Raw genomic sequence first — 13,725 nt, forward strand, 5'->3', positions numbered from 1 at the left:
AATTTGCTAGAAGATATGTGGTAACAGCAGTTTTGCAAGAGATGGTGGTTTAACTTATTCTGTGGTTCAGAGAGTCTAGGGAGTCAAACAGGTTATCTGATATAAATTTAAATGTTTAATGGACCCACTTAACAAATATAACCATGTGTTATGTACCCTTTGAGAACATAGGCTTAGTGATTATTAGGAAATTATCAAATAAAATGGGGACTTATGTATTACACTATAACTGCATGATATTTTCTTTTTGTCTCCTGTTTTATCAGCATAAAACTCTGCATTGTATGTCTATCAAAGCTGGATGACCAAGCTGAGTCTAGTAAGAACAGAGACTTAGACCCAAATGGCAAGTAATGTGAGTGGGATCTGGCTGCAGTAGAAGTTTGACTGTGAATAGGAAGGAGTTAAAAAACTGTCTGACTCTGGTACAAAAAATGAAATAAGAAAACAGGTATATTAGTTTTAAAAAAACCCCAAAAAGCCATTCTCTGCAAAAGACAAAATTCCAGTGAAAGTCCTTGCCTCTCTTTCTCCCCTTACTTGCCTTAAAATTTTGGCCAAAGAAGAAAAACTTCAGTTGAAAATCAGTTATTAAGTATTAAAGCATGGTTATTTTCTTAATGGCAAGTGACAGGGGCAAAGTGCCCTCCCTTGGCCAAACCTCAGGAACTCTGGACTAGTGAAAGAGAAAGATTTTTGTTGTAGAAAAATATTGCTCCTTCTAATGAAGGTGAAAGTCTTACAAGAAGAAAGGACTAATCTGATGAAAGAGAACGGGATTTATTGTAAATGGGGACACCCTACCAGATGGAGCTTATGAATCCTTTTGCACTCAACAGGCCTCTTCAGTATGGGGTGCAGCTGATCAGAAAAAGCAGGGTGGAATATATTGGGAAGTTCATTATGCTGCATGCAGATAGAAAATATCCCAAAGAGGAACAAATATTACAAACAGTAAACAATTTTTCAAGGGCATTTTTTTTCTCAGATAATTTATTCCCAGATGGCAGAAGCTTATCCAGAATGTCATCACAGAAAAGCTAGCTAATTTTTAAAGTGTTAACCTGAGGATCTTAGGAAGGCTGCCACAACAAAAGCTTTAATTATAGGGAACACAGAGGAGTTGAGAAAACCTGAACCATCACAAAGTTTTACAATAAATTATTAAAACTAATGACAGCAAATTTTCAGGACCTCTCTTCACAGTCTCAGAGGAACTGAAGTATGAAACTGCTTAACTAGTGTGGTATAGAGTGTAACATAAGAACAGTGATATGGAATCAGACACATGCTGATAGTGACCATGGGAAATAATTTGGAAAGAAGTTAAAAATAGGACAAGCATGCAGTCATGTTTACATCCATGTTTCCCTAACACTTTCTTCCAGCTTCCAAGAAATTAAAATGTCTTCCTAGAAAGATGTGAGATCTTTGAATGTATTTGTTGTCAATGTTTTGTGGGCTCTTTTCCTCCACAAACTCACCTGTTTACTTTTTGACACCATGTTGGCTTTTCTCAAGGTTACCTAAATGGAATAATAAAAGCCCCTTTTTTCTTCATTCATTTCACAGCCCATATTTCTTGCATTAGAAGAAGTGAAAAGTTGCTTCCTACTCATGTCTTCCTTCTCTGTGCCACTCACAATTTACTGATCTTATTTTGTTCTCTCAGTCATTTCTTTTTCATCCAGAGGAGAGTCCTTAGTTTTTTCTCAAAGAAAGGCTGTTCCAAGCCCATCATCCTTACTCTCCTATTCCATGCTTTTTCAAGATTTCAGATAAGATGGTCAGAGCATACAATGTTTGAAATGTTAGTGCATGAGGAGTTTATGTAGGGTATGAGGTATAATCCATATCTTTATAATCCTCATTTACTGCATAATTATGCCATGATGAGCATTTTCTTACACACAGGGCAGTCTGTGTTATATCAGTGGCCTCTCTGCAATATGATGCTTCTTTTTTTTTATGAAACTTCTCAGTTTATGTGGTGAATCATATACACCAGAGGATTCTTCACAAAAATGGAGTGCAAGACTACTTGTTTTAGAAAGAAAATCTGAAAGTGGGGTTTTAAGGCCATATTTAAACCCTACAGTTAGGGCTTAATGTCATATATGCCTCTAATAACTCATAGTCTATAGCTACATAATTGTATTTTGAGGCTGCTAAATACCCATATAAAGGACTTTTATCCAATTTCGTGCCAGATCTTCAGTTACTGTGACAAAACATAGATCAGTCTTGAAAACAGCTGGTTTACCTGGTCTTCCTTGCCAAAAGGGCACAGGACTGATATGAAGCACTTATCTCTAGAAAGTCCTTGGATTGAAAATGACAACATCCAGCAACCTTCATGAAAATCATGAGGAGTTCCTGTTGGTTCTTCTTATTACCTTCCTTACTGTACTGTAGTAATTCTTAGCACCTGAAAACTGTTAATGTATAATCTGTGCCAAAAAATCATCAGCATCCTCTGAAATCCTTCTTCCCAAGCATACCTTATAGCTATCTAATGTGCTGTTTCAAATAATTTCTGCTTAGTTAGGTACACAATAACAATGGTATTACATGTATTCAGTCAAATATTTTTATTCATAGAATACACATCAAATTTATTTTAGCAGTTTAAATAAGTGAGTTTAATGTCTATTTAGTCAAGCATTACTATAGTGAGGGCTTTAGTAGATTAGAAATAAATGAATCCAATTAAAGAACACGTCTGTGAAATTTGATATGTCATAGGCATGAATGAGCTGTTTGCACAGCAACTGTAAAGAAATCATTAATGATTAACTATTGAGAAGAGGTTTAATCAAGGATAAATGGTATAAAACATAGTTAAAAACATTTGCATTGAATACATGGAGATTCTGAAATAATAAAAGAATGTTTTCCATCAATAGTGACACGGGTACTCTCAGGAAATATATTTTCTGTTATCTGTGGTGATGTGCAGCCAGGGGCTGAAGCTGGAAGTAAGCTTAGTAATGTTAACTATTGTGCATTGATAGAAGTAGATTGTTTCTTCCAACAAAAAGATGAAATTTAGCAGGAGAGACAGAAAAATATATTTTGCCAAATATGTGTTAGTTACAACAGCATACTGTTATCCTCATCTTCAGAGCTAATATTCAGCAGAGTTAAGGTAGAGAAGGTTAAGGTCAGAAGCAATCAGTGCTGGGCTAAATTTGACTCTATCAAAATACAAAGACCCTTTGGCAGCCTTGATGGTAAACTCAGGGAAGTGCCAAGGTGCTTGCTAAAATCCCAGGATATGTGCTTCATCCAGCACAGCAACCTGTGAGAGGGTTGAGAATTGACCCAGATCATTTGGCTACTGGATCAGTGTCTGATGGGTGTCATTGGTATTCAAGGTATATTTCTTTAAAACATAAAGCCATTAAGAATTCTGACATGTGAAAATCTAGCCTGAAGAAGAACAGTCTGTTGCACTGTTTTCAGTCTGGATTTCTGCAAAATGGAAATCATTCTACAGGGATATGAGAGCATTCAGGTTCATGTGATGCTATTTCCTAAAGATGTGCTGCTTAATGGCACTTGCTGATGTGCAGGGTGACATTGATTTCAATGGGCTAGGAAGTCTAGTAAAGTCTAGTAAATAAAGGCAAATACAGGTCTCTTTTTTGGAGCCAAAGATGGTGAGGCATGCAGTTTGGAATGACAAACTCTACCTTCAGACTGCTGAAAAGTCTTCCTCATCATGATTGTTTAGAGGCTAAGATGTTTTATTTAACTTCAACTGGCAGTTAGATGAGTGCATTCTGAGATGAGAAACCAATAATAGAATATATAAAATATCTCTCACAGAAGTTGTCTAGAGGAGCTCCTCAGACATAATATATTAAGTGACCCATACAGGAAAATCTGTACTTCAATTTTTCTGAATGAATCAATTAATTAAATTAAACTTTTTTCGTTTGTCTTTAAAAGCAAATATGGAAATATGATATCATGTAAGTGAATGTCATGGCTGGACAAGTTGTAAACTTTGACTCAACAAGATGTAAACAGCCACTGTTGTTTGTGCTATTTATGGAGATAAATGAGTGCCTGGAACTTAGTGAAGGGATTTGATACACAGAACTCATACTTCTCTGAGTAGAAGTGTGGCTTAGCCATTAGGTGTACTAATAATAAGCAGCCACTTGAAAGATTTCTGGAGGGTTTTTCCAATTACTTTGGCGAGCAATAGGTCTTCCCTGTATGGGACTATTCACTCAAGAAGATTTAGAAAGGAGGTTAGCTGACATTATTCCAATTACTGACTGAACAACTGAGGAGTAACTTTGAGGCTGCACAACTGAATGGCAACTTAGTTTCATAACAAGCAGTGAGGTACAATAGCTTTTTCCTCACTTTGTAATGTGAAAATTACAATAGCATGTTCCTCACTTTCCTGGAATTTGGCTTCCTGTACAACCTCAATGAAACCTTATTCTGACTGGTTCTGAAAGATGCTGAAGGGATTGCATATGCTCCTCTTCACAAATCACATGAGCAGACCAAGGCCTTTGTAAACATTTCTGTGACACATTGTACATGAACCAAGGACACAGCAGATGAGGAAATTGTCTGTTTTGTTGTACCATCTGCTGATTTAGGAAGCCATGAAGATGACAAACAGCCAGAATCTGTTCTCTTTTCACTCATCTGCTGAATGGTGCTCTGTTAGCATTGCATTAGCTGGAGAGTGGAAATGTTAAAAGACTCAGGCATTGTTTGAAAGTAGAAGAAAGATATATTGCAGTGCTGTGTTCAGACATGCATGAGAAAGTACCTGATTTTTATCACCTTCATGTCTGATTTTAGCCAAACTGCAATAACTCAGAAAAATAGATTGAACATTAATTACATTAACGTATTTAGTTCAATCTTACAGTTTCTATTGCTAGACTGGCAGAAAGTCTGACAAATATAATTTTCCTGATTTTTAGCTAAAAGAAATGAAGAGTGTGTATGATCCTATCCATATATTTTCCAAGTAAAACCAGAGGAAATGAAGAACATACATCATGTATTCAATAGAAATAATAGTGCAACCAGTCATAATGAAACCTTGTTTTCATTGTCATGAACATTTTCTGCTTTGCTTAAGTCAGGTGAATGATTGTACCCATGATGTAGGAATCTGCTGCACTAAGATCACATAATGTTTTTACTCTCAGCTTCTATTTCATGAGTTATTTAATATGTGTAAGGAATGATGTTGGTGCAGGTTGTTATCCAGTGTTTTTCAGGTTTTGATGCTCCCATGATGCCTTTTCATCCAAAGCTGTAAATCTACATAAGAAAACTGAATTTCTGTTAATCTTCTTTAAGGTGTCTAAATTTAGTGCCTTTTGAAGGAATGAAATGCACAGTAAAGGTCTGCCTCTGGTTATCTCTGTATTCTCTATTACTGTGCCTGTACCTTATTTTTACTTTCTGGCATGTAGTGGTATTAATGTAAAAAGATGATTTTCCTTACAGTTTTGCAGAATTTTCCTTAAAGTGAGAACTCTCTCTTCTTTTTTGAAGATTTTCTTTTTGTTTTGAAGATTATGCTGCTTATATTATAATTCTGGATATATAAGATCTGTATTCTTGAGTCTGGTTGCCCTTCTTGAGCAATTTCAGATAAACCTGAGTATTTATTCTTTACTAATGGGTGTCATTCTTTTACTTCTTCCTCTGGATATATCCTATTTACCTGCTCTTTCTGTTTGAGAGGATTTTTCAGGGCTTAAGTTTTCTTCTGTTCCATAGCCAACACATTCTTTAAGTAGGGAGTATTAATATCTTGAGAACTATTTGTGCCTTTAGCTGTCTAATGTTAATGTCTACTCTCACTTCTACAGTGAGCTGTAGTAGTCCCAAACATCACACTGTTCACTGAAGAAGCACAATTACAATAAAAGCCCAGCTTGTCTGTGCAGTTTTAGTTTGTTGTGAGCCACTCTGAACACTCTGAACACTCTGAATGTCTTCCCAACATTATTTCAGTCAGTGCTGATTCACCCTTTCCTCATACTTTTTCCTTCAAAAAGCCCATTTTAAAAAACCCCTCTCATTTTCTTTTCATTTTGATGGTGAGCTCTAACCACATGTTTAGTCACTGTATTAGTGTAAACTCTCCTGTTTGCTGAGAACTCAGGTTTTGTGGTGCTCAGATGCTCTCTTACTGGTGTTTTTTTGGGTCTGATTAGCTAGACTGTTGCTACCTTGCTTCATGTAGTACCTTTTGGCTATGGTAGTAGGCAGAAAGTGTTTTCTACAGCTGAATTTTGAGAAGATTTTGCATAAGTGTTGCAGATTCACTTGCCATCCAAGTCATGTACAAACAGATTGGCTTCCTCTTCCAAACATTCTGCTCCTTCAGCCCTTGTCCTTCACCATCTTCACAGCTTGCCATAGCTGGATGTCTTTAATAAAGAATGTTTTGCGCTCAACTTTCAGATGCTTCATTGCAGAGAAATGCAGTTGGTAGAGTCATCAATCCTCGGTTTTTCACAGTGTACATGTAGTATGCCTATAAGTACTTTCAGGATTAGGTTCAAGCCTTATGAAGAGCATTGAAAGAGCCAGAGACATGGCATAAAGTGGAAATGCTTCTGTGAGTTAGATCTGAGAAGAAGATGGGAAGCAGCATATTGTAGCAAGGAGATTTTATGCTTTGTCTTCTGAATTTGCTTACAGTGAAGCCTTGTTATCCAGTCTGTAGGTGCCTGATACATTGACCATACCAGCCAGATCCTCATATGGGGAGGAATGACAAGATAGAGGAAAAATAATAAAATTTTTGAACCACGTGCTTCCAAAAGCATATGCATTCACATTCTCTGAGGAATCAGAGGACCTAGAATTTTCATCCAATTGTGGAAAGAATGGCTGTTTCCCATCATGAAAAGGTGGAGGTCTTCAATGTGTTTCCCTTTGCAAAGAAGCACCACTTTGGTCTTTTCTGGATTCAGTTTGATCCATCTGTTCTTCATTTAAGAGCTAATTTCCTGGAGTTATTCTGATGTTTTATAGTGATGATAGTTGCATCAGAAAATGAGATAAATAGTAGATTGTCAGCAACATACTGTTAGCAATTGAACACATGCCATATCACTCTCTCTCTCAGCAGTCTCATGTAGATAGATGTAGACTGTATGGATCCCTGTGGGATCCTGAAGGTGAGGACCTTGGAGGGAGAGGCTCGTATCCATCAACTTTTATTTAATTATACATAGAACACAAGATGCTGTACTGGTGTTTGTGTACTGATGCTGTGACTGAATAGAGAGGTCTGAGAATAGGAATGTGGAAATTATAGTTCCATGTTGATGAAAGTTTTTTAAATTCCTCTAGTTGTCAGAACTTCCATCTGTAGTCTGTATATCACTAGGAGTTCTGCTTTGTCTAGTCTTTCTTCTCACAGTGCATATGGGTATACTCAAAAATATCTTTTAAAGGATATTTTAAAGGAACATCTTTTGCATCTGATATTGAGGCCACTGGACCTTCCTCCATGTTTTATTTCCTTGTTATTTTTTAACTTCTAATATTTATTTTGAGCAGTTGCCGATGGTGTTCTGGTATTGCTCTTGTTTGTTCTGAAGGGTAGCTCTTCTAGGAAAGGGTTGAGATGGTATTGAATCATGACTCAGTGAGGAAAATAGTCCTGTACTTCATTTGCAAAGAGAGCACAGGAATCTTCCTTTTCTAAGGGAAAACATTTCATCTGGCAGCAAGAACTTCATGTAGCCTTTTTATTCTCATTTTTTTAACGAAGTTACATTCTAAGCAACTGGCTGAAAATACAAGGCTTGTCTTGTTTATTATAAGGTGTAGTGTTCTGTGAGGGTGAGCCCCCACCATAACAATGCCAAAGATGTAGAAAAGTAATGCAGAATGGCATGCAAGGTTTTGGTAAGTCTGGTTTGACTGTTTTATTGGGGTTTTTTCTGGTTCCCATGACCTAGAAACATTGCAGAGAGTAGTCTCTATATTCTTGAATGCTTGACCCTTATATATATAGTAGCAGCAGACAAGCACTGTTGAAATGAGAGTGTGGTCTGAATACCAGGGTGGTATTTCTCCCAGTGTTTTAAAACTTTTTCACTGACACAAGAAAGCAGCAGATGCTTACAGGGTGGCAAAAAACAGAGATGGGAAGTTAATGGCAGGAGCACAGATCTATGGGTTCTCCAGCAAAACCAGAGGTAAAAGGGCTGGTAAGCTTAAAGCTAAAATGCAACCTCCTCATACCCCTAAGTCTCTGAAAACATACCTACTTAGTTTTGATTAATTTTAGTTTCTAGTGTTAATATTCTTAGCCCATGACTGAGAACACAGGGCCCTTCTTCTTCTTATAACAAATAGTTAGGGTGAGTGTGTATATCAGGATGAGACTAATAGTTTTTTCAGGGCTATTGATAGAATCTCATGCATTGTAGCAGTTAAACATGAAGTCTGTTTGACATCTTCTGTGTTTCATATAACATGGAGATAATTTCATAGGAATCAATTATGGAGACAGATGCTTTGCATATCAAGTCAAGGTGTCTGAATGAAAATTTTGAGGGTAACCACGGGAAAGATTAATGCTTTCAAAATATGTGGACAAGCTGTACCTGTCAAAGAGGCCAAAGCAAATCCCCATACTCAGACAATTTCACTGCTGACAGGATATTTGAAATGCAGATATTCTAGCAGAGACCTGTCTCTATTAAAGCTAAAATTTGAAGAAATTACCTCATTAAGAAATAATTCTGCATTACAAAGCACTATTTATACTTGACAAATCCTGTCTGCTATGGACTGGAAACAGCACAGTAAGTGCAGTTCTAATGTCAGGGATTTACTTCCATGTGTTTTATATACACAGATGCATATACATTGTCTGCATTGTCAAAAAACCTAAGCCTCTTCTACCAATAAGCTTGCTTTTCATCAAATACACAAAAAAAAATTATCATAGAACTGTGATGAATTAATCTGTTTGTTATGCAGGTTTATCAGTGGCTACTCAAAGATTCATCTTATTTCACTTTTTTCAGTGACTTATCAAGTTTATTCTTCTAACCCTGACTTTTATCTGAAAACATTTCAGTAAACTAAGCGGTAATATGCTTAGGTTGTGATGCAGTTTCTTTCTAAAAAAAGTTAGACTCTTATGGCTTATACATCAATATTTGTGTGATTATAGACCAAGATATATTGCTGCTAAAGTTAGGTAAAAAATTAATTACAAATTTAATTCATTAAGTGTTATTCTTTAGGTTTAGATGGGGCATGGGATAATGTGTGAATGAATATGTTGCCTCACTGACTGCTTAAGAGAAGCATTATTCTTCCCTTATCCCTTACTTCTCTACTGATAACACAAAGGGGAAAAAAAAAAAAAAAAGAATCCTTCCTCTTTTCATCCAGGTAGGTAGGTCAGGAAGAAGCTCTTGCTTTTCTCTCTTTTAATAAATCATTGTCAGAATAGGTTCCGTATGACTACATGAAAGCCGGAGAGCTCATTTGTTACTCCCCCGGGTATCAGCAGACATGCAGATGTGTGCAGAGCAGTGCAGTCCAATGCATGTGCCCTCGTTATGCTTAGTAAGACATTGTGAACAATACCAGTTTTCCTTACTTTTATGTATTCATTAGTTTGAAGAAACTAATGCCAAACTTCAAAAACTGACATTATATATAGCTCCCCATAGAAAACCCCTATTATTTTCTGAGTGAGGGACAGGCTATTAAAATCACAAGATTTATATTTATTTAGCTATTTTCTCTGACTGGTAAACTGGTATAAGAAACTAAAAATGGATGAAGACTCATAAGACTTGTAGAATAAAGAAAACCAAACCAAAACAAAGGAAACCCAAAAACTTATACGATTGCCTGAAACTTCTTAAACAATGAAAAATACGATCTTAGAGATTAAAAGTTTCCCATGAAAAATTTGTTTTGCTCAGTTTATTTAGTCCTCTCTCTAAGCTCTTATGTGCACCCCACATACACACATGTGAACACACACATATAATACACACATAGTAAGTTTCTAGTTGTGCAGTTAAAAGAGTTTTGAGGAAAATGTATCCTGTTTACTGCTTAGCTATGTGACCAATGTAGACCTGTAATACAAATCTCAGAAATATCCATCACATTGCTTTTTATTACTGAAGAAAGTAGATCAGGATGATAACAGCTGGATGCAAAAAGCAATCATATTTTCAGTATAAAAATAGTGCTATTGCTTAGTAAGCTATACTCCATAAATGTATTAGGGGGATATACTGGCTTGCCCTGGGTGGTTTTATTCTTTTTTCTTAAACATACCTTTTGTTTCCACCCCCCACTAAGAAGAAAGGAATGTTTCCCATTAAAACATGAAGTGAGTTTGTTTTTCCCTTTTGCCTTTCATATAGGGATACTGAATATAAAGGACTACAGCTCTCCCTGGATCAGGTCACTGCTACCAAGCCGGCATTCTCTTACGCAAATTCAACTCCGACCATAACGGATAATAGAAAGGGAAGCAAATCTCGCCTCTCAAGCACAAAGTCAAAATCAAGGACATCACCGTACCCACAGGTAGCTGTCATTGAAAAACTAAACTAAATATTTTTGAATATCTTGATTTTGACTGCTACTTTACCCAAGTAACTAGAGTGGGCCAAAGAACGAAATAAAGGGTGGCAGGTTATACGAGCTTGAGACAGAGATATGTTTCTTTAAACTGCTTCTAAAAAGCTGGAAACATTTATGTTTCAGCATGCATAATAAATCATTATCAACAACAATAGTAGCACAGGGCTCAGAGTTAATGAGAAGTGGACAGAAGGACAAGTGAAAATGTTGGGTATGAAATACTTGGTTTGAGAAAACTGTGAGTTATGCCATTTAAGAAACCTTGCTCTTTTTTTACTTGGTCTTTACTAATTCAAACAAATCTAGAATGCTGCCTGATACTTCATAGCAGTTAATAATGAAATTGTAGTCAAGAGGAGTGAGTTTTGATGAGGGAAAACAGTCAGCCAACTTGGTGAAATGGAACAAGAAAATCTGTACTTTTTTGACTGTAAAGTTTTGAAGGAGGAAAACGGTATGAGGTGGTCATTGACATCAGTAGACTTTAATTTTCCAGATTTCATTTTCAAGTCTAACATGTAAGGAAATTGTCCCAACTTGGAGAATGGACCAGACTCAACTGGGTCTGGGAAGTGAAACTTACACGATACATTTATGCAACTGATTTCTGCAGGCAATGTCACAGCATTTGTATCCTTACACAAACTTTCAGCTCAAAAAACATGTTTACTAAAATAACCACAATGTTTACTAATGATGCAAGTCCTACTGCTCTTATACCTCTACATAAGAGGATATAAATGCATATATAAATAAATTGGATATAAATGTATGCATTCGCAATGTAACATTGAAGTGCTATGTATTTTTAAAGTCCAATATTTAGTACAATATTTAAAGTGCCTCAGTATTTAACTGATAATGACCTTAATAGCTACAGTTTCTCTGCAGGCACAATGTTTTCTAAATGGAACTCTGAGAGTGTGCGGTGTGGTCCCAAATATCTGCATCACTTCCTTGCTTTCTTTTTTCCTCTCAAAATTACCAAGGATAAGAATTTAAGTTAAAGGACATCTGCTTTTGGCACAGGACATATTTAACTGAGCACTTAGATATGAATTCCTAATTTTAAGAATCTAACTTTTGTCAGAGATTATTCTAGCTCACTTGTTCATACATGTTTCTGTGGGTTGTAAAAAAAGCCTTTTTCTTGATTGCCCTACATCAAACTGTTGTAATCAAACTGTTTAAAAGAATTGGGGAAGATACGTACAAATAATTCTAACTTAATTCTTTATTACTATCTTTGATATATTGTAATTACATTTCATCTTGCCTTTTACAGTCCTTTCCAAAGTATTCATTTGCTAACAGGACAATCCCAGCTGAAGACCTGTTATCCTTCCATATCTATCTGACTTCTGAAAGTATGACCTCCTTATTCTATCTGTCATCAGAAAAGCATACTGAATGAGCAGTGCAGCATTGTGACTTTTGGTTTATCAGGAATTGTAGTCTGAAAGCCCAGAGCGCTTAATCTCCACTTTCATTTTGCATCCTCATTACCAGCTGCCTGATATTAAAGTCACATATTTCATCATTCAAAAACAAGCAGCTATGTTAGTTGCCAATATCTTGAAAAATGGTCATACCATTCATTGCAGCCCATCACCACAAGTAATGCTGGCAGCTTGGCTTTGCCTCCCTCTCATCCTTCTCCACCACTGAATAAACTGTTGAAAGACTAAGAGAAGCTGTTGTGAAGAACATGCAGCAGGTGGTACGGCCTGTCCCCCTCAGTCTCCTGCCCATGTAATTTGCCAGTCAGGAAAGGAAAATTAGAGTGTGACTTAAAAGTCACAGCTGAAGAGCGAGGTCACAGGTTTTGGCTTACACAGGAGCCTGAGCTGTGGTGAGGAAAGGAAGCAGGAAGTTTATTAGTAAAATAGTGGCAGTGGGCAAAGTACTTCTTAAAGTCAAGGGTACCTATGAGATTTTAAATGTACATAATTTAGTTTCCATTTTTTTTTTCATTTCTTTTTATCTTTTCCCCTTACCATTTAATTTGCTTCTCTCTTGAAAAGAAAAAGAGGTCATATGCTTTATTGTGTGCTGACTGAGAATCCTTCACCTTTGCCAGCTGTGTGTCCCTAAGATAGGTATGTGAGATGTGAACAGTATGAAAATTATACTAACCCATTTCAGGTGAATTTTTACTGCTAGGGCAAAAAGTGGATGTTTTGGTCATCTAAGACCAAAGTGTTGAAGTCTTTTTCTTCAAATCTTATGCAAAAGCAAACATAATGTGGGACTTGCAGACTCTTAAGTAAAACTGAGTTCATTAAACTGGAGGCATTGGTCAGCATCTGATCAACACTGTGTGTTGTTAGTACAGTGGGCTAGTGGGCTCTGTGAAACTAGCCTCAGGCAGGGGAAAGGCAGGCAGAGAGGAGAGCAACCCAAAATTTGTGGCCCAGCTGCAGAATTTGCTCAGTGTTTGAAGTGTCCTGTCCCACAGGGAGGTACAGAGCTGAAAAAGATGGTGGGAAAAAACCCCAACAGGCAGATGAAGGTTTTATGGATATTTGCAGAAAAAGGAAATCATGAGTTGGTGAAAAGATGCCTGTAGTCTTCCCCCACAATATAATCATCATCATCATCACTGTAAGGGCCTCCCAAAATCTAGCCCTGCACCTCTGTGCTCCCAAGAATTAGCCCAGGACCTCATTTGTGCCATACACAGGCAGTAACAACAAGACTGGAAAAACATTTTAATTATGATCATCTGGTCTGCTTTGGAGTTTAATGTCCCATTAATGATGATTGTATTAAAAAATATTTAAATTGCCTGTTGTCTGCCCGCAGTGGAAGTGTTTCATGGTGAGATCTGGTCAAATGTTTATTGCTCCATATCTCATCTTAGTTCTTGGATAAAGATTTTATATATATACATATATAGATATTTATATGTATTTCATGAAAGTACACATGCAAGTAAGGATGTGCCTAAGAGCTGTTGGATGGAGGCTTTGGTGTGTATTACAGAATACATAAATTTTTGGAAATCGGTGTATATTATACGTATAGGTATATATTAATAAGTAGGTATATAGGTATATATTAATACATCAGATTTCAGAGATATAT

General features: G+C 36.6%; 1 protein-coding gene across 3 annotated transcripts in view; it reads left to right on the top strand.

Annotated features, from left to right (window-relative positions):
- SIM1 (SIM bHLH transcription factor 1) overlaps positions 1 to 13,725 on the top strand; it is a 52,128-nt gene that overhangs the window by 24,849 nt on the left and 13,554 nt on the right. For all 3 annotated transcript variants that reach the window (XM_033512861.1, XM_015623146.3, XM_015623147.2), the window contains one exon: positions 10,416 to 10,581. In XM_033512861.1, the coding sequence (XP_033368752.1) occupies positions 10,416 to 10,581 (166 nt within the window). The remainder of the gene's footprint in view (positions 1 to 10,415; positions 10,582 to 13,725) is intronic.

This window comes from Parus major, chromosome 3, assembly GCF_001522545.3.
Source record: "Parus major isolate Abel chromosome 3, Parus_major1.1, whole genome shotgun sequence".
NCBI lineage: Eukaryota > Metazoa > Chordata > Aves > Passeriformes > Paridae > Parus > Parus major.